Source organism: Hemicordylus capensis, chromosome 1, assembly GCF_027244095.1.
Source record: "Hemicordylus capensis ecotype Gifberg chromosome 1, rHemCap1.1.pri, whole genome shotgun sequence".
NCBI lineage: Eukaryota > Metazoa > Chordata > Lepidosauria > Squamata > Cordylidae > Hemicordylus > Hemicordylus capensis.
Genome location: NC_069657.1, coordinates 57,947,464 through 57,970,170, shown reverse-complemented (window position 1 = coordinate 57,970,170; position 22,707 = coordinate 57,947,464). Strand labels below are relative to the sequence as shown.

General features: G+C 43.9%; 1 protein-coding gene across 10 annotated transcripts in view; it reads right to left on the bottom strand.

Annotated features, from left to right (window-relative positions):
• The window catches only part of HECTD1 (HECT domain E3 ubiquitin protein ligase 1), a 138,842-nt gene that overhangs the window by 69,246 nt on the left and 46,889 nt on the right, over window positions 1–22,707 (bottom strand). For all 10 annotated transcript variants that reach the window (XM_053284319.1, XM_053284321.1, XM_053284326.1 and 7 more), the window contains 5 exons: window positions 19,728–19,866; window positions 18,294–18,464; window positions 14,334–14,556; window positions 3,383–3,646; window positions 3,202–3,278 (listed from right to left, as the gene is read on the bottom strand). In XM_053284319.1, the coding sequence (XP_053140294.1) occupies window positions 3,202–3,278; window positions 3,383–3,646; window positions 14,334–14,556; window positions 18,294–18,464; window positions 19,728–19,866 (874 nt within the window). The remainder of the gene's footprint in view (window positions 1–3,201; window positions 3,279–3,382; window positions 3,647–14,333; window positions 14,557–18,293; window positions 18,465–19,727; window positions 19,867–22,707) is intronic.

Genomic DNA, 22,707 nt, shown 5'->3' with positions numbered 1-22,707 from the left:
ATTGCATGTTCTAAAGGGGTATATGGATTTCTGAAGAATGTAGGGAGAACAATGTCCTGACTGAGGTCGATGTCGGACACCACCTTGGGTAAAAAGTCCGGGTTCATATGCATTAGCACTTTATCCAGATAAATTCTGGTGTATTGCGAATACATTCGCAAAGCTGTCAATTCACTTACACGTTAAGCCGTAGTTATGGCCAGTACGAAGGCAGTTTTCAAAGTGACTAATTAGATGGGGGCAGAACCCATAGGTTCAAATGGATCCTTTGTCAAAGTTGAAAGGACCAAGGATATGTTCGATGGGTGTGCGAACAGGTGAAGACAAATTTATAAGGCCTTTCAGGAAAGGCCTTTTACTCTCTACATGTGAAAAGTGAGTCTTTCCATCATAGCCTGGATGTTGTGAAGATAGCACTGCTAGGTGCACTTTCAAAGATACATTTCCAGCCCTTGTGATTTTAAATCAGTCAAGTAAAGGAGTACATCCTTGATTGTGGCATGGATAGGGTGAAAACCACACATCCTTTTATAATTATGCCTGGTAGATGGCTTCCTTTGGTTTAGAAGAATCCTATTCAAGAGTCGATTCGCCATTCGGTTAGGCAGCGTGTGAGGACGTCTGAGTGCAGTATGCTGCTGTTGTCCTGTGTTAAGAGATCTAGTTCCTGTGGTAGCCTCTGGTAGTGGCTCCCTGACAGTTTGAGTATCTGTGGAAACCATGGTTGTCTTGGCCACCATGGAATCACCAGGATACCCGTTGTTGGAGAAGCCAGGAGGCTAGCAGCCACTTGGTTGATCAGTGGTAATGGAGGAAACATATACAGGATCTCCTGCTGCCAATCCAGCTGGAAGGCATCCTCCAGCTGGAGCAGCAATTAATGTACTTTGTATTCTCTGAGCTGACAAAGAGATCTATAGTTGGCTGTATCCAACTCGTGAAGAGAGTTGTAATGTACTCTGTCTTGATTTCCCATTTGTGTTGTTGTTGCTGAGGGAAAACTCAACTCAGATCGTCCACCAAGTTGTTGTCTAGGCCCTTTATGTGTATGGCCATCGGAAAGACTTGATGTCAGATGCACCAGTGCCATAATTGTAAGCTGAGAGACTTCGAGATACTGTCCCTCCCTGACAGTTGATGTAGGCCAGGGTGGTGGTATTGTCTGACTGCACTTGTACAAGCTTTTCCTGTAGAAGTGGTAGGAAGGCTTTCATTGCTTTCATCACAGCTTTTCATCACATCATTGCTTTCATCACATCACATTTCATCACAGCCAGAAGCCACAGGAAATGGATATTTAATTGTTTTGGTTGAAGGGTCCATTTGCCTTGTATCTGATGTGCTCCGCAGTGGGGGCCCCAGCCTAGCAGAGAGTTAGCCAGATCCAAGGAGTCATTAGAAAGTGAACCCCTTCCAGATCCAAGGAGTCATTAGAAAGTGAACCCCTTCCAGCAGGTTCCTGCCCATTGCCACCAGGTAAGTGAGCATAGAATTTGATCTGAGATCACTAGACGTAGGTCTTGATGATCCATATTTGGACGGAAGACCTACTGAAACCAAAGTTGCAATTTGCAAATTTTAAACCGGGCATATTGCACCACTGTGTTGCAGGATGCCATAAAACCTAGGAGTCTCTGAATTTAGTCAGGCTGGTTGAGATGGATGGTGCTGGAAATGGAGAACCAGGTCCCTGACGCACTGGAAGCATTCCTGAGGTAAATATACCCTCCTGGCTTCCATGTCTAGAACTGCACTGATGTAGTTGATTACACAAACTGGTTCCAGCTTGGATTTTTTCCAATTGACTTGGATTCCTAAATCTTGGAGGAGAGATAATACATATTCTGTCTGAGAAAGTAACTATTCTTTGTTTCTGGAAGTCAGGAGCCAGTCATCCAGGTAAGGATAGACCGATATGCCCTGGGTCCGCAGGTAAGCTACCACTGCAGCCATACATTTTGTAAATACCCTGGGGGAAGTGGCAAGCCCAAAGGGTAAGATTGAGTATTGGTACACTTGATTTCCTACTGCAAAACTGAGATATTTTCTGTGTTGTGCCCTCATGTGGAAGTACGCGTCTTTTGAGATCATCACAAGCCAGTTCTTTTGGTACAGAAGAGGTAGGATCTCTTGTAACGCTATTATGTAGTATGTGGATAAAGATGATTTCTTTAGTCTCGGGGAAGAGGGAGGGTCCTCCAATCCCAAAAGCTTTTGTTTCAACTTCAAATGCTCTGGTGTTGCAGGGGTAGCGGACCTCAAAGAGATTTCTGGAATTTGATACGATGCCAATGTTGAGCTTGATGTCAATGGCTGTGGTTTTGTAGAAGGATGCTTAGACATCAACATCGAAATTTTTGAATTCAATGATGAGGTCATGGGGCGGGTTTCTCCCAATGCTGAAGGGCTTAGTACCTCATCATAAATGGTGATGCGAAGCTGCAAGGCCCTTTTTTCTTATCTGCTTCGAGAAAGATAGGCATATCTTGCATGAAGAGACATTGCGCCCTTCTCCCAGGCAGATTAAGCACAAGTCATGGAGATCTTTTGAGGGAAGCTTCACATTACAGCCGGTGCACCTCTTCAAGGTCCGTTTCTCCTCAGCCATTTTAAGGATATTCCAACTCGTAGTCAAAGTCTGTTCCAAATTTGAAAACACACCAGCGAAGTTCGGAAGCCATTTCCAAGACAAAACCAATGAATTCAGTCCAATATTTTAAATCTTACTTGGAAAGAAGAACTTAATTGACAAGGAGCAACAGCCTGAGGACTGAATGCAATGGCAGTCAGAAAAGAACTGAAGAACAGGTGCCCGGCCTGCCTTTAAATAGCACACTGAAGGTGTGTGGGCAGGGCTCGGTTGCCTTGACAAGCTGCGGCATTCTACTGCAAGTATCCTGTGCAGGCGCATTACCCATTCTTATGGATCTCGACAGATCTTGATTCAGATCAAGGTTCACAGTTCTGGGATGCTTTCAGATTTTTGCCTTGTTCATAGATGTCTAGATTGTGTCTGTGGATCTCTGCCTCTTAGTAAAAAAGTTAAAAGTAGTTTATTCTCATTTTGAATACAGATGGGCTTAGTATTTGAACCAAAATTAAATTTCAAACTAGCAGATAATTTCTGTACTGTGTGTGTGTTTGTTAAGAAATTTAAAAGGCAACTTCTCCATTAAAGTGTTAATTTTCAAACATACTAACCTTTTGCTTTGTTTTTTCTAATTTGGATTTTAGCTTTCTGCCCCTCTTGCCTGTCCAACCAGTCACAAATTCTGATCCTGTAAAGTAAGATCCAGAAGACAAAATATCACATATTAACTGAACTCACACACAAACACACACAGAGTTTTCTTTACCTTACTACAAATACCTACACACTTACCCAAAGAGGTTTCAGCAGTAAATGAATGTTTAGTTCCTCTATTGGACTCAAACACAAAACCTGGCAAATCTTCTTTTAATATTGTAGCTTGCTGACCATCTGAATTGTGAATAGCAATTTCTCCTTCCTTTAGACAGGTAAGAGACCAATTCCCCACTGTAAGTTTAGAAGGTCCTGGGGCCGACAAAATTGGTTGACTCGTTGTGGATGGCTTTACCTGGCTTCGAGCTCTCTGTAACTTCTCTAAAAATTCACTTCGGCTTTCTGTGTTAGAGGGAGGGAGGGAGGGAGGGAGGGAGGGAAAGAGATAAAACTAGTATTTGACTTTTAACCATTAACACACAGCGATTTAGTTTCCATGAAGCAACATATATTATAAGTGCATTTAACACATATTTAAGTTGGAGATTCAAGTTCTCAGGATAGTTTAAACACTAACCCACTATAATACAGAATAATGAAAAGTGACTACTGGATGGTGATGAGGTTACAGAACACATATGTCAGAAAAATATTAGCTTGGATCCTAAGATCTATGGGTGCAACGAAGTTTACATAACCTGCGAGCCATCTGGACAGCCACTCCTGAGGGTCAGAAGATCCTGAGGAATGAGCAGGATGGGGTGTGGAGAGTTGCAGGGGGAGCTGCAAGTCCCCCCACCCCAACCAAATGTAAGCCCCTTCTCTGAGTGAGGTTCACAAAACTATATTGTTGAAATTCACAGGAACATAGGAAGCTGCCTTATACAGAGTCAGACCATTGGTCCATCTAGCTCAGTATTGTCTACACAGACTGGCAGCGGCTTTTCCAAGGTTGCAGGCAGGAGTCTCAGCCCTATTGGAGATGCCAGGGAGGGAACTTGGAACCTTCTCCATGCAAGCATGCAGATGCTCTTCCTAGAGCAGCCCCATCCCCTAAGGGGAATATCTTATAGTGCTCACTTGTAGTCTCCCATTCAAATGCAAACCAGGGCAGACCCTGCTTAGCAAAGGGGACAGTCCATGTTTGCTACCACAAGACCAGCTCTCCTACCATTTCTCTTCTCCGTTTCTATTAACAGTAATCCATATAAAATTAAACTCAGAAACCGATGGGAGAAGGATGTCATACAAATTTTGGAAATGGGAGTGGGAGTCAAGAGGGACACTACAGAGTTGTCAGCCAACTAACAAGAAACACTGGAAATTGCAGTTACCTGCAATAACAGTAAAAAAAAGAAATCAGTGTGTGTATTACACCATTATGTGATGTAATTCTGCTAGGTATTGGCCAACATCCAGACTAATCCTATGCTGCTGCTACAAATGTTTATATACCACTTTTCAACAAAAGTTCCCAAAGACGTTTACACAGAGACATACATAAAGATGGATCCCTATCCCCAGTGGGCTCACAATCCAGGCAATTTACAGCAATCAGCCCTTCCCTCTGCAGCTGCATGTGCCACCCCCAGGAACTGGTGCATTGGTGAGGGATTAGTCTGGATGTTGCCATTAAGACCTAGTTAATGTTGTCAAACAATCACCTGATGAAGCCATGGGGCTACCATTGGTCTCTCAGACAGGCTTGCATGAATGTGCCATGCATGTGAAACAGAGCTTCCACACAGGTGCGTGCGTATATACACATACATACACGTAGAGTTGAGAGTTACATAAAAACAGGTTGCTTACCTGTAACTGATGGTCTGGAGGCGATCCATTGTATTCATATGAATGGGTTCTGCGCCTGCACAGGGACTTTGCGGACCCTTTATTTATTTATTTATTACATTTATATCCCGCTCTTCCCAGAGCGGTGTACTACATACTTAAGTTTCTCCTCACAACGATTAGCTAGCTCCTCGTGGAACCTCCAACCAGAGCTGCCAGAACCTAAGGGGTATACTCATGGGTCAAATGGGATGTAAGCCAGAATTTGGCTTTTAAAAAGCCAAATCTGGCCACCTAGCCTCCAACTGCCATGCACGAGACCGTGCTCCCAATATCCCTTGCAGGTGGGGCGTGATCCATTCAGTTTCTGGCAGACCGTCAGTTGCTTTTTATGACGATCTTAATGACCTCTGTCCTGCCCTTCAGTTCTGCTTTTAAATTGCGGGGAGGTTCAGGCAGGTTTTATGAATACAACGAAATACAATGGATCACCTCCAGACCATCAGTTACAGGTAAACAACCTGTTTATCTGGATTGTGATCCGTTGCATTCATATGAATGGGTGATTAGCCAGCTGTAGCTCTGGTGGAGGGTTGCATGCTATTAATTCAAGGCAGGACTCGTTCTAGCAACCCCCCACCCAAACTCTCCTGCCGTTTGGCATAAATCTATCACATAATGTTGTATGAAGGGCTGGCTTGAAGACCAGGTCGCAGTCTTGCAGATTTCTGCTTTTGAAACTCCTGCCAAATCAGCCACCGATGAAACATAAGCTCTAGTGGCATAAGACATAATGGTTCCCGGCGGGGTTTTCCCTTGAGCAGTATAGGCAAGTTTAATGGTTTGAACAATCCACTAGGCCAACCTCTGTCTAGAAGCAGGCCGTCACTTAGCGTTTCCTATATACAGGACGAATTGCATCTTTGTGCAGCGTATTTGTTTTGTAGCTTTCAAGTAGTATAGAAGTGCTCTCTGGACATCCAGAGAATGCATGGTCCTCTCTAGGTCCTATTCTGGGCTGTGAAAAAAGGTTGGTAGTATTATATCTGCACTGATGTGAAAATCCGTCGTCACCTTTGGTCGGAAACGCAGGTCTAAGCGTAGCAGAACCTTGTGTGGGAAAATCTGCGTGTATGGGCAATCCGCTCTTAAGGCCGCAAGTTTGCTTACCCTCCTCGCCGTAGTGATAGTGATTAAGAAGGCAGTTTTTAGAATCTTTAAACATAGGGTTGCCATAGCCATAGGTTCAAAAGGTTGGTGTAGCAAAGTTTGCAGCACTAACGTCAAGTCCCATTGATGTTGTGGCTTCCGTATCGGTGGAAACAAATTGTTCAGGCCCTTGATGAATCTTTTGCAATCTAGATGGGAAAACACCGTAGCACCTCCCCATCCACCATGCTCTGAAGAGATTGCTGCCAAATGCACCTTCAAAGCAGCATCATCCAGGCCTGCCATCTTTAGGGTTGTCATAAATAACAGTACTTGTTTGACAGTGGCTTTCTTTGGAAAGAATCCTTACCTCTTGGTAAAACGCCTCCATTTGCTGCCACAATTTAGGCGTGTGGATCGTTTTCTATTGTTTGACAGTATTCTTTTTAATAACCTATGCGCCATGCCATCAGTTTCAGCATCTCTAACTGTGGGTGTTGAATTGCGCCGTGACTCTGCGTTAGTAAGTCCGGGTGGTTTGGTAATCTTCGGTATACCTTCCTCGGCAGATGTAACACTGTCGGGAACCACTGTTGCCTGGGCCACCATGGTGTTATCAATATGCTCCTTGTGGCGTCTCTCAGCATTTGCGAGACCACCCTCGTTATCAGTGGTTGTGAAGGAAATAGATAAAACAGGCTCCTGGTCCACTTGAACTGAAACGCATCTCCTAGTGAACCCGTGCCAACTCCTACACGCGAACAATATCTTTGACATTTTTTGTTCGCAGCAGTCACAAACAGATCCACATCTGGCCAGCCCCAGTCTTTGAACAGGGTCTCCAGAAAATTCCTGCCCAACTCCCATTCGTGGTGTTGATTGTGAAGTAGGGATCAACTGAGGCCATCTGCCTGTACATTGTCCGTCCCTTTTATATGCAACGCCGTCAGGGTTATGCCCCGAACTAAGCACCATTTCCAGATTTGCTGGCTTAGTAGGCAAAGTTTCCTCAACACAGTTCCTCCCTGTTTGTTCAGGTACACCACCGCCATGGTGTTGTCCAAGTATATTTGAACCACTTTCCCTTGTATCAGCGGCTGGAACGCTTTTAGTGCTAGAAACATAGCAAGGAGTTCTAGATAGTTTATATGCATTTCTCGTTGGTGACCGAACCACTGTCCTTGAATCTGATGGTGTTGACAATGCGCGCCCCAGCCCCATAGGGAGGCATCCATTGTCAGAGCACATGTGGGGGTGATCAGTTGGAATGGTACGCCCGACCGCAAGTTGGCAGGAATCATCCACCAGTCTAATGCCCTTAATACTACCAGCGGCAGTGTTAGCCCTTTCTGTAGACTGTCATGATTTGGATGGAAGTTCTTGAGATACCACATTTGAAGCATGTGCATGTACAGACGAGTGTTGCAAACCGTCGCATTGCATGATGCCATGAGACCAAGTAACCTCTGAACTAATACTGCTGGTTGCCTTGGTTGCCTTTTGAACAAGCAAATCAGTTCCTTGATTTGCAGAAACCTGGACCCTGGCAGGTACGCCTTCTTCTCTAGCATCTCCAGTTCCGCTCCTATGTAACTCACTTGTAGGGGTGTGTCCGAACCGGTCCGGCAGCCATTCTAAAGAATGGCCGAACTGCCGGACCGGTTCGGCCCTGGCTGGTCCGGGTCCGGGTGGGGGGTATTGCTTTAAGGGCGGGAGGGCTTGCTTACTCCTCCCGCCTCTTTGCCCCCTCCAGCGCCCGTATTTAACAGAATAACGGGGCGCTGGAAACCAGCTGCCCCCCCCCGCCGCCGCCCCCCCCCCCCGCCGTGAGCAGATTTTGCACAAAAACTACCAATACCCCTGCCGCCGGCGTCGCCCGCCAGCCCTCCCTCCCTCCCAGCTGCCCGCCCGAGTCCTCACCCGATGTTTTCGTAAAAAACGAGATGAGCTACCGGACAGAGCTCCTCTCGCTAGGACGGCCTCCATCATACTGAAGCTTTGCGCGCGCGCGCGCATGCATGCACCAATCGCCGGAGGCCCGGTCTACCCGCCGGGAAAGGGCCGGGTAGACCGGGCCTCCGATCGCCGGAGGCCCGGTCTACCCGGCCTGTTCCCAGCGGGTAGACCGGGCCTCCGGCGATTGGTGTCCTTTGTGGCGCGCGCATGCACGCGCGCGCAAAGCTTCAGTATGATGGAGGCCATCCTAGCGAGAGGAGCTCTGTCCGGTAGCTCCTCTCGTTTTTTACGAAAACATCGGGTGAGGACTCGGGCGGGCATGCAGCTGGGAGGGAGGGAGGGCTGGCGGGCGACGCCGGCGGCAGGGGTATTGGTTGTTTTTGTGCAAAATCTGCTCGCGGCGGGGGGGGGGGGGGCGGCTGGTTTCCAGCGCCCCGTTATTCTGTTAAATACGGGCGCTGGAGTGGGCAAAGAGGCGGGAGGGGTAAGCAAGCCCTCCCCGCCCTAAAAGGAAGGCCCCCCTTCGGTGCTGGTCCGGACTGCTCACATCACTACTCACTTGTCTCTGGGGTTCCAATTTCAATTTTTAAAAGTTCACCATGATCCCAAAATCGTGTAGGAGAAGGAGCACATAGTGGACTTGCGAAAGCAACTCTTCCTTTTTGTCGCTGACCATAAGTCAGTCATCTAAAAAAGGATAAACTATGATTCCCCTTGTTCTTAAGTATGCCACGACTGCTGCCATTACCTTGGTGAAAACTCGTGGCGCTGTGGACAGTCCGAATGGCAAAACCACATACTGGTATGCTGTATCTCCTACAGTGAACCTTAGGAATTTGTGATGTCTGTCGTGTATGGCTATATGGAAGTACGTGTCTTTCAGGTCCAGGGTCACAGCCCACTCCTCCCAAACTAGTAGGTGGAGAATTCCCTGAAGTATAATCATCCTGAACTTCCTGGTGTCTACATAACAGTTCAAGTTTCTCAGATCCATAATCACTCTTATCCCCCCATCCTTCTTGGGGATTTGAAAGTACCAGGAGTAAAATCCCTTCATCCTGTCCACCCACTTCACCTGAACAACCGCTTATTTCTCCAACACTTGCACTTCGTCCATCAGTACCTGGGTCGGCTTGGTACACGTTACTACCTGAAAGAGCGGCAAAGTTTTGAACTCTATCGCATAGACAGATTCTATAATCTTCAAAACCCACTGATCTGACGTTATATTGTGCCATGCTTGGGTATGGCTTGCCAGCCTGATGGATGTGCTGACACACACAAGACCGGTGTTTGGGGTCTTGTGTTTGATGGGCAGCTCCAACCACTTCAACAGCTCGAGATTCCACAAAGAGACTGCTTAGGTTGTTCTTTGCCTTGTCTCGGTCCTCTTTGACGCTGGGTATAGGGTTTGTTGCGTTGGAAAGGCTTATATTGTCTCCTATAATCCCTCTTCTCCTGTCTATATGAAGAACGCCCTTGTTGTTGCCTCCCGTATGATCGGTTACGTGACGGATGGCTCCCTGTAGCAACCATAAATATCTCTGCTGTGAATTTTGACTGTTTCCAAGATTGCATGGTCGTATCCGTAGTTTTGGCAAAGAGCCCCTTTCCATCAAAAGGCAAATGTTCCACCCTATCACGCTTCTTTTGTAAATTTGTGGAATGAAGCCATGCATGGCGTCGCAGGGTTACTGCCGTGGTCATTGCCCGAGACTCTGTCTCTGCCGCATGCTTGAATGTGCTTAACAGATACCTAGTAACAACCGTAGTTTTCTCATAAGTTCTTTTAAAGTTCTCCTGAAATTCCTCTGGTGACATTGTCGCAGAGCCCTGAAAAAGCACATCCCATAAGTGATGACCATACCGTGCTAAACAGGCAGAACAGTTAGCTATCTTAATAGCCAAGCTCGATGTGGTATAGATTTTCCGGCCCAAGACGTCTAGCTTCCTGCCTTCCATTTCATTTGGTGCAGAATGGCATTGTCCGCCTTTTGTAGAGGCACATTCATTAACTAAGGAGTTCGGTATCGGATGGTTCATTAGGTAAACATTGTCTTCCTCCTGCACACGATACAGTCCCTCAACTTTACGAGAGGTAGCCGTCAAAGTTTGCAACACTTCCCAGGCAGTCTGCGCTGCCTTCGTTATTGCAGGTAGCATAGGCAAGGATAGCGGATGGGCGACTTTAGCCCGTGCCATCATATTATAAACTGGGTCTTTTAAATCCAGCTCTGGTTGTTTCAATTCAAGGCCTCGGGCCTCTGCCATCTCCCGAATTTGGATGTGATAAGCCTTTAGCTCTTCAGTTGGCATTTGGGGGCACATCAGCTGGAAGTTCTGGGTCCAATGGTTCCTTCGGGATTGTAGGCTCGTCTTCAGTATCTGATGTATCAGAGGAATCTGCGTCCCCTGAATCTGAGACTTCAGTCGGTGCAACTGGCGCATTATATCCATGTACCACTGAATGTGCAGTTGGTTTGGGTCCTACGGGCACAGACGTAGGTGTGTTTGAACAGTGTTGGCTTCATCTAGCCTTCGCATCAGACAAGCGTGAAGTAGCTTGGGCTGGCACAGTCTTTGTTTGTGCACTTACACTCCATTCTTGTTGCAGCAACGGCTGCACTAGACCCGCCTCCTGTTGAGCTTTCCAAATTTTATAGTCTGCATAATCCACTGGGTATACCACCGATGGGGCATGCGAAAAACCACATAAATGTGCTGATGAAGATGGCTGGGCAAAGTATGGCGAATCTGGGTGAATAAATAGCAGAGACTGTCCAGTCAACATTGCCCTATCTGTAGTTGTCTTCTGGAAATGTACTGGGCTTGTGGCTGCTGACACCAAATGAATAGGTCTTGGTAACGATGGCTGATGAATTGGTGACATCAAAGGAGTCTTTGGTGCCGGTTGGATAGTAGGCATTCTAGTTACCGATAAGTGTCCGGTGCCATGCCCAATCTCGACTCCAGAGAATCGATAAAAAGTCGATCCCGTTGGCATGCTATCTGTAGAGTCTAGGAGAGCCAGCAAATCAGTTCTAGCTTTAGCAGTTGCTGATATTGCTTTCTCTGCAGCATCTTCCCCAAAATCAAGATAGTCCTCCATCCGGAGTCTTGGAGTCATGGTGGGAGACACAAGTTGAGTATGCACAGGAGTAAGCTCCACTGCTGCGCAACGCTGCTGCACTTCCTTCGATCCCGAAGTATCGAAAATCCTATATGCCGAAGTGTCTTCAACTCTTGACACTGTGCTGGGCATCGGCATCGACACTGTGTTCGGTAGCGGCACCGACATTGACACCAACTCAGTTGTTTTATGTGCCGTAGTGTCCGATACTGGCGGCATGATCATCGAGCTCGACACCATCGACCCTGATGCCGCTGGTAAATTTAGGCTCTCTATCGATATTGTGACCCATGGTGTTGAAGTGTCGGACACCGCAGAGTCCCAGTCTTCAAAGTCAGATTGCAACACCATACGCGATGGAGTTCGGCTATGAACTCGGGTCTTTGTCTTCTTTCTTGGCGGTGAAGTCTCAGGCTCATCCTCAGTTGAGGATTTGCACTTATGTTTGTGCCAGTAGCGCTTCTTCTCAACCACCTCAGGCTGCTTGAATTCATGAGCCTTGGTGGCTTTCAACTGCTGCTTAGCAGAGTCCGCCACAGGAACACCGGGGCTCGGTTTCAAAGTGCCCGATATCAAAGGGCTTGGCATCGAGGATTCAACCTCCGATCTAGATATCGAAGCCGAGGGTCTCAGCGTCGGCGGGCGCAGTGCGTTGTCATAAAGGTTTGCCCGCAATCTCAGCGCTCGGTTTTTAAGCATTTGCTTCGAAAAAGACGAGCAGATGTTACATTTTGCAGGATTATGCTGCTCCCCCAAGCACAACAAGCAAGAGTCATATGTATCAGTTGCTCATTCTGAGGAGTGTTTAAAAGTTGTTTTCGGCTTGTCCTTGGCAGACGTAGCATCAGACATCCCCCTCGTGGCAGTGGGAATAAATCGGTTTTTTAACTTGTTGTATTAGGGGTGTCCTTAGCCAGTTCCTTTAAAAACAGTACAAAATTCCATTTGTAGTTCCTAATCCGTTTCGAGTATTTACCAAATAATCCAATAATATCCAAGGAGCTATCTAGTCCGAGGTGTAGACGCAATGGTGGTCTAACAGAAACTGAGTAGATCACGCCCCAACTGCAAGGGATATTGGGAGCACGGTCTCATGCATGGCAGTTGGAGGTGCTACGAGGAGCTAGCTAATCGGTCCATGAGGTCCCTGCGCAGGTGCAGAACCCATTCATATGAATGCAACGGATCACGATCCAGATCCATTGTGTTTTTTAAAACTTCTGCCACCACATAAGTGTGATGACATATATATGCTATGCACACAGAAGTACAATTTATACCCACAGTATCTTTATGCCAGGCTGAAGATAGTATACGTGCTGCTCAACATCATATATCTAACACAATCAGTTTACAAAGTCTGTAATTACTATTCAGAGATGTGGGTTTTTAAGAAAATTTTGAATTGGAAACTTTCCCAAAAAAGTTTCCTGTGCAAATTTTGCCTCATTTGCATAACATTTGCATTGTTTTGTCAAAAGACCACTATATTCAATTTTCTGATGTATAGACTGATCTGACTTAACATGTTATTTGACCTATTTATACAGTAAAAAATCTCACCATATTAATTTCTTTTTTCTCACTGTATCTCTAAGGTTTTTCAAGTAGCCAAGTTGAAATTTTAGAGATGGAATATTTGCCATGAAAAACAAACAACTAAACCCCACATCTCTGTTACCATTCAGCATTTATTTAAAACCAGAGCACTAAGCCCTGTACAAAATATAGAACAAATACTCAAAAGTTCTTTGTCATAATCAACTGGGGCGAGAATGAGGCAAGTTTGGCTATGTGCTCAGCTATCCCTTGTGATGAGCTGTATAGCATTGCTGACCAAGGGCTATTACATCCTTCTCAGCCTCAGGGGCAATTCCACCCTCCAACCCAAGCAGTCCAGTGGTTTCAGAAACCTGGTAGGGCTAATAAAGGTTTCTCAGAATGTCTGTCATTACCTGCCTGGCTAATGTGCATGGTTCTTATTTCCCTGGCTGCTGAACTGCCCTCAGGTCTCAGTCCCATTGACCCATGCCTTCTGTGAGGCTCTTCGTCTTACCAGCTTTAAGGCTGCCTACAGCCCAGTAGGCTTACAATGTAAATTTTAATATTAACTATTCACATAATCTTGCCAGTTTTAATATTCACAATTAACTTATCTTTCCTGAAGTTTTTTTAAAAATGGCTATACATAGACAGAGCTGTCTTCACATTTACCAAAGAAACCCCATGATCTCATTGGTAATGAGCAGATAATAGTTTTGTTAGCAAAAGACATGTTGATATAGGCTGTAAATCCCAACACCACTCCAATGCAAAGACGAAAAAAATGTATTAACATCTGAAGGATCAAATATTTCTTAATAAAGAGTTTAAGAAATGCTGAACAGAAACACTTTCAGAATTAAGCCTTGTACCAGTCTGCAGCCTCACACCTGAGAATTTGAATCATAAGAGCTATTAAGCTGTTGCTTAATACGATACAGCCACCTTAAAGTTCATTACACACTTGCTAGTTTATTTTAAAAGTTATTAGTGGTTGCATCAACAAGATAAAAATACTGAAAAGGAGAGGCAGCAAGCAATATTCACTATGTTGAAAAACTACAGATGGCTTAGTGAAGTACAAGTGAAATTCTTCTAGTTCAATGTCTGTCACAGTTTCTCAGCTCCAATGAGAAACTTTGCACTGCTTTTCACACACATGCAATTTCATTCTGCCAGCTAGATGCAAGCCACAAAATCATCATTCCAACTTGCTTTAACTGGAATGCCGTGGATTAACACTACACATTGTCTTTAATGACTGACTAATATTAGTATGCATGAAAAGGAACGAAGACAAATGAATCTAAGATGGTCACTGAACACAGTAACTAAGAAATAAATTACTATCACATGCTAATGGAGAAAAGCATCACAATAAAACTGACCACCTTCCACCTGTTTACATCCTTTACTATTTAGTGAGGCAATTCCTGTAAAATAGAATATCTCAAAATCAAACATATGAAAATATAATATTCTGATGAGTTCTTTAAATATTAGTCAAGAACAAGATTGTACCTGAACTGTCCGATCCTCCTTCGGGACTCCCACTGGAGTACATTGTGGCTAGCTTCCCATCCAAGATAAACCTGAACCATCCATTGCTACCATTGGATAGTTCCAAAGCTGCAGCATCACTCCAAATATATAAGCAGTCTCTTCCTCTAATGATTGACCAATCTCTCCAGTGATACGGTTTGCCCTGTTGCAGCTCTTTAGCATCCTCTTGAGGTTCATCTTCCTGAAAACCAAGATAGATAAAATAAAATATTCCATATAAAAGTAATTTAAAACTAATCACTCAAATGTAAACACAGCCAGACATCCAAACTAAGAGTTGCACACAGGAATGCTTCTGCTCATGCTTGGAGGAGAGAAGCAACTTCCAGCAATATCCACTTCCCGGTTCCTTGCAAAAGTGTGACCCAGAGGGGCACCTTTTTGATGTGTCTCTCAGCGTTGTTTCTGAAGGCAATCCTCAGGAACTCATTTTTGGCAGCTACAGACTGTTGTAGCAGTAAGGGGGGTAGCAAAAATCGCCCCTCCCCTCAATGGACAAGCAGAAGCATTCCCCATGGGCAACATTTAGTCTGGATGTCGGCCTATGAACATATCTGGATATTTTTACATAATGCTCCTTTTAAAGCAGACAGTACCTTTTTATTTTAAACCTTTAAACAAGGTTTAAAATAGAAATTATGACACATTTAGAATTAATGCCTGTGCAACATATAGAAGGAAACTAAAAGCAGGTATCTTAAAAAGCATCTTTAAAAGTTCTGTCTCTTCTTCACCTACTTTCACTCCAAGCAAAATAGAAAGAAGCCTCAAGTCAAACGGCACAACAGAGCTCACTCTTGTCACAGATTAGACAATTAATAGGAGAGATGTGGAGCAATTTCATATTGGCACAATGCAGACTTTACTTATCCTTCAGAGGATAATCTAGGAAAAGTAAGCTATTAAAACAGGTTTATCCTATTGTATACTAGCACTATCAAACAAGTCAAGAAGTAGGAAGGCCATACAACCCATATGAAGGCAGGGAACTGATCAGGATTGCAACAAGCCCTATCACACGCAAGAACAGTAGGGATGTGCACTGACCATGGAGGCGCGGTCCAACGCCGGGGATGTGTGTTGCTTTAAGGGCGGGGGGTTGTACTTACCCCTCCCGCTGCTTTCCCCCCTCCAGCGCTCCAGTTTTAAGCAAAATCTTTGGGGTGGCAGCAGTCCTCCCTGCCGCACCGCCCCCTTGCTGTCTGCAAAATGCGGAAGTAACTCCCGCACATGCACCCGCTGCCGCCGCGCACACTACACACGTCACAGTAACCCCAGCGACGGTCAATTGGACCAGCGAACCGGTTCACAGGCCTCCAACATGGCCTGCGAACTGGTTCATGCACATCCCTAAAGAAAAGTACTGATGGAACAACTTAGGAAGAGTTCACATCACTGTTCCCTCTAAGGTGCGCGCATGCTCACGCACACACATACAACAAATGGCACACCCCAGCACAGCTGTTTCTTGCAAGCGTGCAGTCTTGCCATGCTGCTGCTTCCACCATCGCTGCTAAACTCCCCATCAAGGTCCTGGTTTTTCTCTCGTCCAGCCAGGCTGCTGCCTGTTCTTCCTCCTCTTCCTCCCTTCCCTCCAGCTGGGTCTCTCCTGGTTTCTCCCTTGCCTGGCTGGGCTGCCGCCTTCTCCTGCCTCTCCCCACCCGCCCAGCCAGGTTTCCCTCCTCCTCCATCTGCTCCAGCTGCAGATTGCAGATCCCCTCTGAAGTCTCACTGGGAGAGTCCCAAGTCCCCTCTCGTGAGACCTCCGTAGCAATAGCAATAGCAATAGCACTTACATTTATATACCGCTTTATAGCCGGAGCTCTCTAAGCGGTTTACAATGATTTAGCATATTGCCCCCAACATTCTGGGTACTCATTTTACCGACCTCGGAAGGATGGAAGGCTGAGTCAACCTTGAGCCCCTGGTCAGGATCAAACTTGTAACCTTCTGGTTACAGGGTGGCAGTTTTTACCACTGCGCCACCAGGGGCTCAAGAGATCTGCAGTCACAGGAGGATGGATGGCAGAGGAGGACGAGGTGGTGACGGTGGCTCCTGGCAGCCCATAGCCTCCTCAGCACCACAGTGTGGCTGCCGTGAGGAAGGCAAGACAGGGGTAGGGGGGTTAGGGGTGACTACTGCCTATAGTAAACTTCTATTGGATGAGAGGATTTCACTGTGAAGGAGACTTGCTTGTTTGTGCTAGTGCGTTGTTCGCCAGCAACAAGAAATTTTTTTCCTGTCTAATGTGTGAAGTTCAATGAACTTGCATTATAAGACACTTTCACAAACAGAAGAATTAACTGCACCTATTAGGATACAACACAACTAGATGGAGCTTCATTAGTTACTGAGTTAAACTGAATGTTGGAAGTTTATTACTTGAATTAAGTTTTTATATTGATGATTTAAAAAGGAGCTGGATTATATGTAGTAGGATAAAAGATGTTGATGCTAGAAAATAACAGAGCACATTTACTTACTTTTGAAAGTTTGCCTTTGTAGAATATATGGTCTTGCATCAAGCTAATACACTTTTTGTGAGTGGAATATATATGCAAAGGGAGCAAAATCTCAGCAAGGTTATACATTATTTTTAGCTGTAGGGCATAACATTGTAATATTTATTCAGATCTTTCAAAAAAATATCTTGATATTTGTGGGGGTTTTTTAGTTTGACTCATTTGCTGTTTTAAATGTTGCATCACTTCAGAAATGATGTAGTTAAATGTAGGCTGCCTTTTTAATGTTAGCTTCACTTTGGAATTAAATTACACTAAAGTGGTAAAGCGCAGACATGATTGTAATTTAGTTTGCCCGGTTTTTTCAGCTTTCCTGCTTCTGTTTGTCTTTTTATGTTTGGTGTTGGTTTTTTTGGTGATTCATAGTTTTTAGTGATTTACTGACTTTAAGCTTTTAAATGTTATTTGTATGGAGTTTTATTGTATTTTAACTTTTGTAAACCACCTTGGGATGTTTTATGAAACGCGGTATAAAAATTGAACAATCAATACTAAATTAATTAAATAAATTTTGTGACCATGCAGGCCAGAAGCATCCCATTTGGTGCCTCGAGGCCCGAAAGGCTGGGAGGGAGGAGGAGTCCCCACTGCTGCCTCTGTCGTCCCCAAGATGATGGAGGCAGCACCGTGGCAGAGGCCAGAAATGGGATGCAGACCAGCCCGTGTAATCAGACGGAAGGGAGGCTGGGAGAAGGAGTCCCCGTTGCTGCCTCCGCCACCATTCCTGCCCCTGCCACCATTCCCACCCCTGCAGCCACCTCCGAAGCTATCCACACTGCAAAGCGGTGGTTTTAAAAAGGTACCACTACTGCCTCCAGGAACCTAACCCCGCAATCCTGATATTCGCAGATTCTGTAGAGCAGAAAGGAACCTCTGCGAATATCGAGGTTTTCCTGTATATTTTTGCAAACCACCATGAGATATTCATGAGTGACAGTATAAAGATAAGATAAAATAAAATAAATAAAAGCATTGTTTTTGCAATTCTCCCCATTATATGGACAAATAACCTACTTCACAGGGTTGTTGTGAGGAGAAACCTAAGTATGTAGTACACCGCTCTGGGCTCCTTGGAGGAAGAGCAGGATATAAAATAAGCAAGCAAGCAAGCAAACATTCAGACAAATTGGATATTTGGAGCTGAACCACTAAATCAAATATACTGCATGCCACAAATCCCAAAACAAGCATTCACTTATTTACTCAGGCCAAGATTACACTCAATGAATAATTTTAGTCAATGGTATGCTACATTCCAAAACAAGACAGTGGGTCAATTTAACATACTCAAGTCCTGCCCAGCCGCCTATTCGAATGAACGATACTTTTCACTTCTACTCATTACCCTCAAATTTAACAAATGGACTTATAAATGTATAAGCAATTTGTACTTACTTTCTCTGGTTTAGACTCCTCCTCATTTTCATCATCTGAAGATGGTCCTGCCAAAGTTGACACTTTACTTATTACACCAAGCCTAGCAAGTTGGTCCAGAAAAAGATCTCCTCCTTTATCAACTAAATCTCTTATGATTTGTAAGGCTAGTAAGTGGCCATCATCATCATCCTGAAAGAAGAAGAAGAAAAATTACAAAGAAGCAAAAATAAAGACATACAGCATGTCACTGCTTATTTCATGTACATTTATTACAAACATTCATCAACCTCCAACTTATTTATTTATTTATCTATCATGTTTTTATACTGCCTGATATGTACATCTCTAGGCAGTGTACAAATTTTAATATTAAAAATCACAGAATAGAATACACAAAACACAATAAAAACAATATAAATCAAATTATTAAAATTAATTATAATTAAAAGCTTGTGAGAACAGGAGAATCTTGAGAGTCTTCCTGAAAACAAACAGAGAAGGAGATGTGCTTATTTCAGCAGGGAGCATATTCCAAAGCCCTGGGGCAGCCACAAAGAAAGCCCAGTCCTGAGTCTCCACCAGACAAGCTGGTGGCAACCATAACTGGTCCTCTCCAGAAGATCAAAAAAGGTGGCAGGGTTCATGACAATGGAGGCACTCTCTGAAATAGCCTGGACCCAAGCTGTTAAGGGCTTTATAGGTAATAACCAGCACTTTGTATTTCACCTGGAAACATATTGGCAGCCAGTGCAGTTATTTTAAAACCAGTGTTATATGGTCCCTTTATGTTGTCCCAGAGACCAATCTGGCTGCCGCATTCTGTACCAATTGTAGTTTCCGGACTACGTACAAAGGCAGCCCCACATAGAGCGCATTAGAGTAGTTGAGTCTAGACTACTTAACTTAAAATTAACTTAACTTAAAATTAATCATACACTGACATATATAAGAATGTTTTTCACAAAGGATCCACCACTTAAGTGATAATGCTTGTTCTGTTAACTCAAGAGCTGGAAAGAGGGGAAGACAGTAGCCCTGAAGACTTTCTCTGAAATAAGGAACTTAGAAGTGTTTCATTCATTACACAGCAACAACCTTCACTTCCCACTATTGCAAGGGAAGCCACAGCCCATCCCAATTCTGACTAATGCAAGAGGGAGCCACAGCCCATCCCAATTCTGACGAATATACTTGCATAGTATACATGTGACATATTGCTCAAAAAGCCTTTCAATCAATCCTTTTGCATCGAGACTGAACCAATCTAAACTAATCCACTCAAAGGCACATCCAATTTATACTTAAGTCGAGATTATACTGCAACTTGGACAACCTGTTTCGATGCTCCACTTTGTTTATATTATATAAAATGAAAGCAAAATTACAGAACCTATTCTTAAGCAGTCTATTACAAACAATGCTGAGAAGAATGTGAAAGAACACTATAATTACCTCTTGATCCAAAACAGTAGCAGTGATCTCCACCAGTACAGTAGGCAAATTGTGACCAGCATCAGAATCACAAACCTCTTTTAAAAGCGCTTCAGAACAAAAGTGAATCATTTTTCTGATGAGGGCAAGACTCGCTTTCCTTTAAAAAAAAGAAAAAATAGTATTTTTCTTAACATTAAGGAATGAAAATATACCTAGAAAGGATTGTACTTTGGCTAATACACCTAACTACAGCTCAATCTACTTGTTTTCTAGTACTATAACCTGGAACCAAGATTTCAGCTTGCCTCTGCTGCATAATCGCAAGGGAGACACTCACAGAGTTGGTGCATGGCTGCATTTCATTCTTTGCTAACAGTCCCACAACCCCGCCAGTTTGAAACGGTTTTTTAAAAAATATATGTCTACCAGGAAAATGTAATGAAGCTGTGCTAGAGCAGGAAGCACCCATCTGACAGCAAAGCAGCCGATTCAGTTACTGTGATTATTCGCCCTGCATTGCATGTCCAATATCTTCAGAGTGTGACTGAGTAACTGGGAATAAGGTTTCTCATTCTTTAATGTTATCCTACTTTCAAAAGTTTATTCTTAAAAGGAGTATTAAAGATAAAGCTAACAACAGGGGGGGAAAGGAAGAGGTGACTTTTCTTTAGGGACTCCTCTGCCCAAATATTGAATTCAGCAAACATGAACTGCAGCTATTAGATCAGAATCTAATGCACATCTTAGTCTGATCAGAAAAAGTACCTAGCAAACTTGAGAACATTTTTTGGATAAATTAATGGCAAACAGTCATTTCTAATGAAAAAAAAGTGCACTGAATTCAAGAATTTAGGTTGCCAAATTCTAGGGATGTAAACTGTTTCATGAACATCTGGGGCAGTGGAGAAGGGGCACATTAAAAAGAGAAAAGCAGGTCTTACCTATCCCTCCATTACACCTTTGCTGCCTCTCGCTGCCCCCAAGCGACTGTTTGTATTAAGCAGTCAGACTCTCTGTTTGCCTGGCTGCATTTGCTTAAAAACAGCCGCCTTGGGATTTTCTTAATGAAAGGTGGGGTATAAATTTAACTATAAATAAAATAAATAAAAACTGGAAGTTCCCTGTTCCCAGCAGGAAATGGCATCTGAGCATGTGCGGATGTCAACTTGAAAGATCAGGACACCATCTTGAGTGGCAGCGGGGGCAGCAAAGGTGTAACTGAGGGGCAGGTAAGACATGCCTTCTTCCCTTTATAGTGCCCGATCGGCCCTAGCTGAAATGATTCGGCTGGAGCAGCTCAAAGCATTTTGGCAACTGGAAACAGAGGTGCCAAAACACTTTGAGCACATCTATACCCCACAGTCTGGCCACAACTTTCAAACATTGTCAGTACTTTCTGGAAATGGGTGATATTTGAGGGAAGAACTGTTGGCAACTAGGGATGTCTTAATGGAAAAAATGCACTTTATTAAGAAGTCTAGCCCACCCAATTTTATACCCAAAGGCTTGGCCACCATTTTCCTAAAAAAATGTATGTATAAAAGGAATAAGGAACTTGGGGCATGTGGCTAAAAATGAGCTTTGAGCTATCCCAAATCATACACCCACACAACTGGGAGACTATCATCTCTGAGCCATCCTAACATCCTGAGTAGCCCATAATTCATTTTGGCACATTTTGGCAAACATGTTTTCCCCATCACTAATAAGTGCCAGTACACATGAAATGAATAAGCACTGTTGCCAGATTTGAGGGGTATACTCATGTGAAATAGGGGCTGTAACCCAGAATTTGGTTTAAAAAAACCCAAAAACCTTTACCTTATTTATGCATGTCACTTTCAAGTAGTTGCCAATATACATAAAATGAAGAACTGGGGATGCAGGCTTTAAAATAACCTTTGGAACATCCAAATGACACACTCAACCCACCAAAAGATAGTTGCCTTCAAGACTTCCTAGCATCATATTCAACTTAATGCTTTCTTTCTGTGCAAGTGACTTTCAAGTCACCGACCCTACACTAATCTTTGAAAATGTGTGTATAAAAGAGATGGAGCATTTCCCATCTCAAATAACCTTTTGGAAACTTTGAAGGGCACACCTACATCAACAGGAGACCATCCACTATAAGTCTCTTTAGAACAGTCTTTTGCCCAATGTTTCAAATGACACCCTCAAGCACTCTGACACTACCCTGATCTTGGAAAATAGACATACAAATGAATAGGGAAGTGAGTGTGTGATGCTATTTGAGGGTGGGAGAATTAGTGACAATCCAAGTATTTCTTAAAGACAAAAATATGTTAATATGAAAGTCGAGTTTGCCCAATGTTATACTTCATTCCCCACCCTCAGTTTGGACACCAGTCATACCACATACATGGTTTATTCATAAAGGACACCGTCTCTGGTGATATCAGAAGCTAGATGACAGATCATTTAGGGTGCAGAAGCTAAGGCATCACAAAGGTGACTATGTCCCAGTTGTATGGGTATGTGATTTGGAATGGCCAAAGTTTGCTGAGGTGAACATTCCCAATTCTTTCACCATTTATACATAGATTTTCTAAGATTGGCATGAGGCAAAACATTTGAGACTGTCTTGGGCAAAAGCAAAGCACTGGTCCAAACACAATACCAAAGTCTTGCAAAGAACAATCTCTTTGAGATATGGGCGTGTTATTTGGGGTGGCCCAAATCTTTTTTCTGGATGCACAGAACCAGTGCCTTATCCTTTCATACATAAGAAACATTACTGGCCTAGGGGTTGTGTATATGACAGCATCTCTTGCAAAAACAAAGCCTCGGGCCAGACAATGGCCCAAGAGTTGGAAGTGTTAAAAACCTCTAGGTCTTTATTTATTATTTATTTTAAAAAACATATTTATATACCACCCAAAACTTATGTCTCTGGGTGGTTTACAATAAAATAATACAAATTAAAACAAAATTAAAATGTTAAAAGATTGAAATAATTTAAAATTTAACACAATGT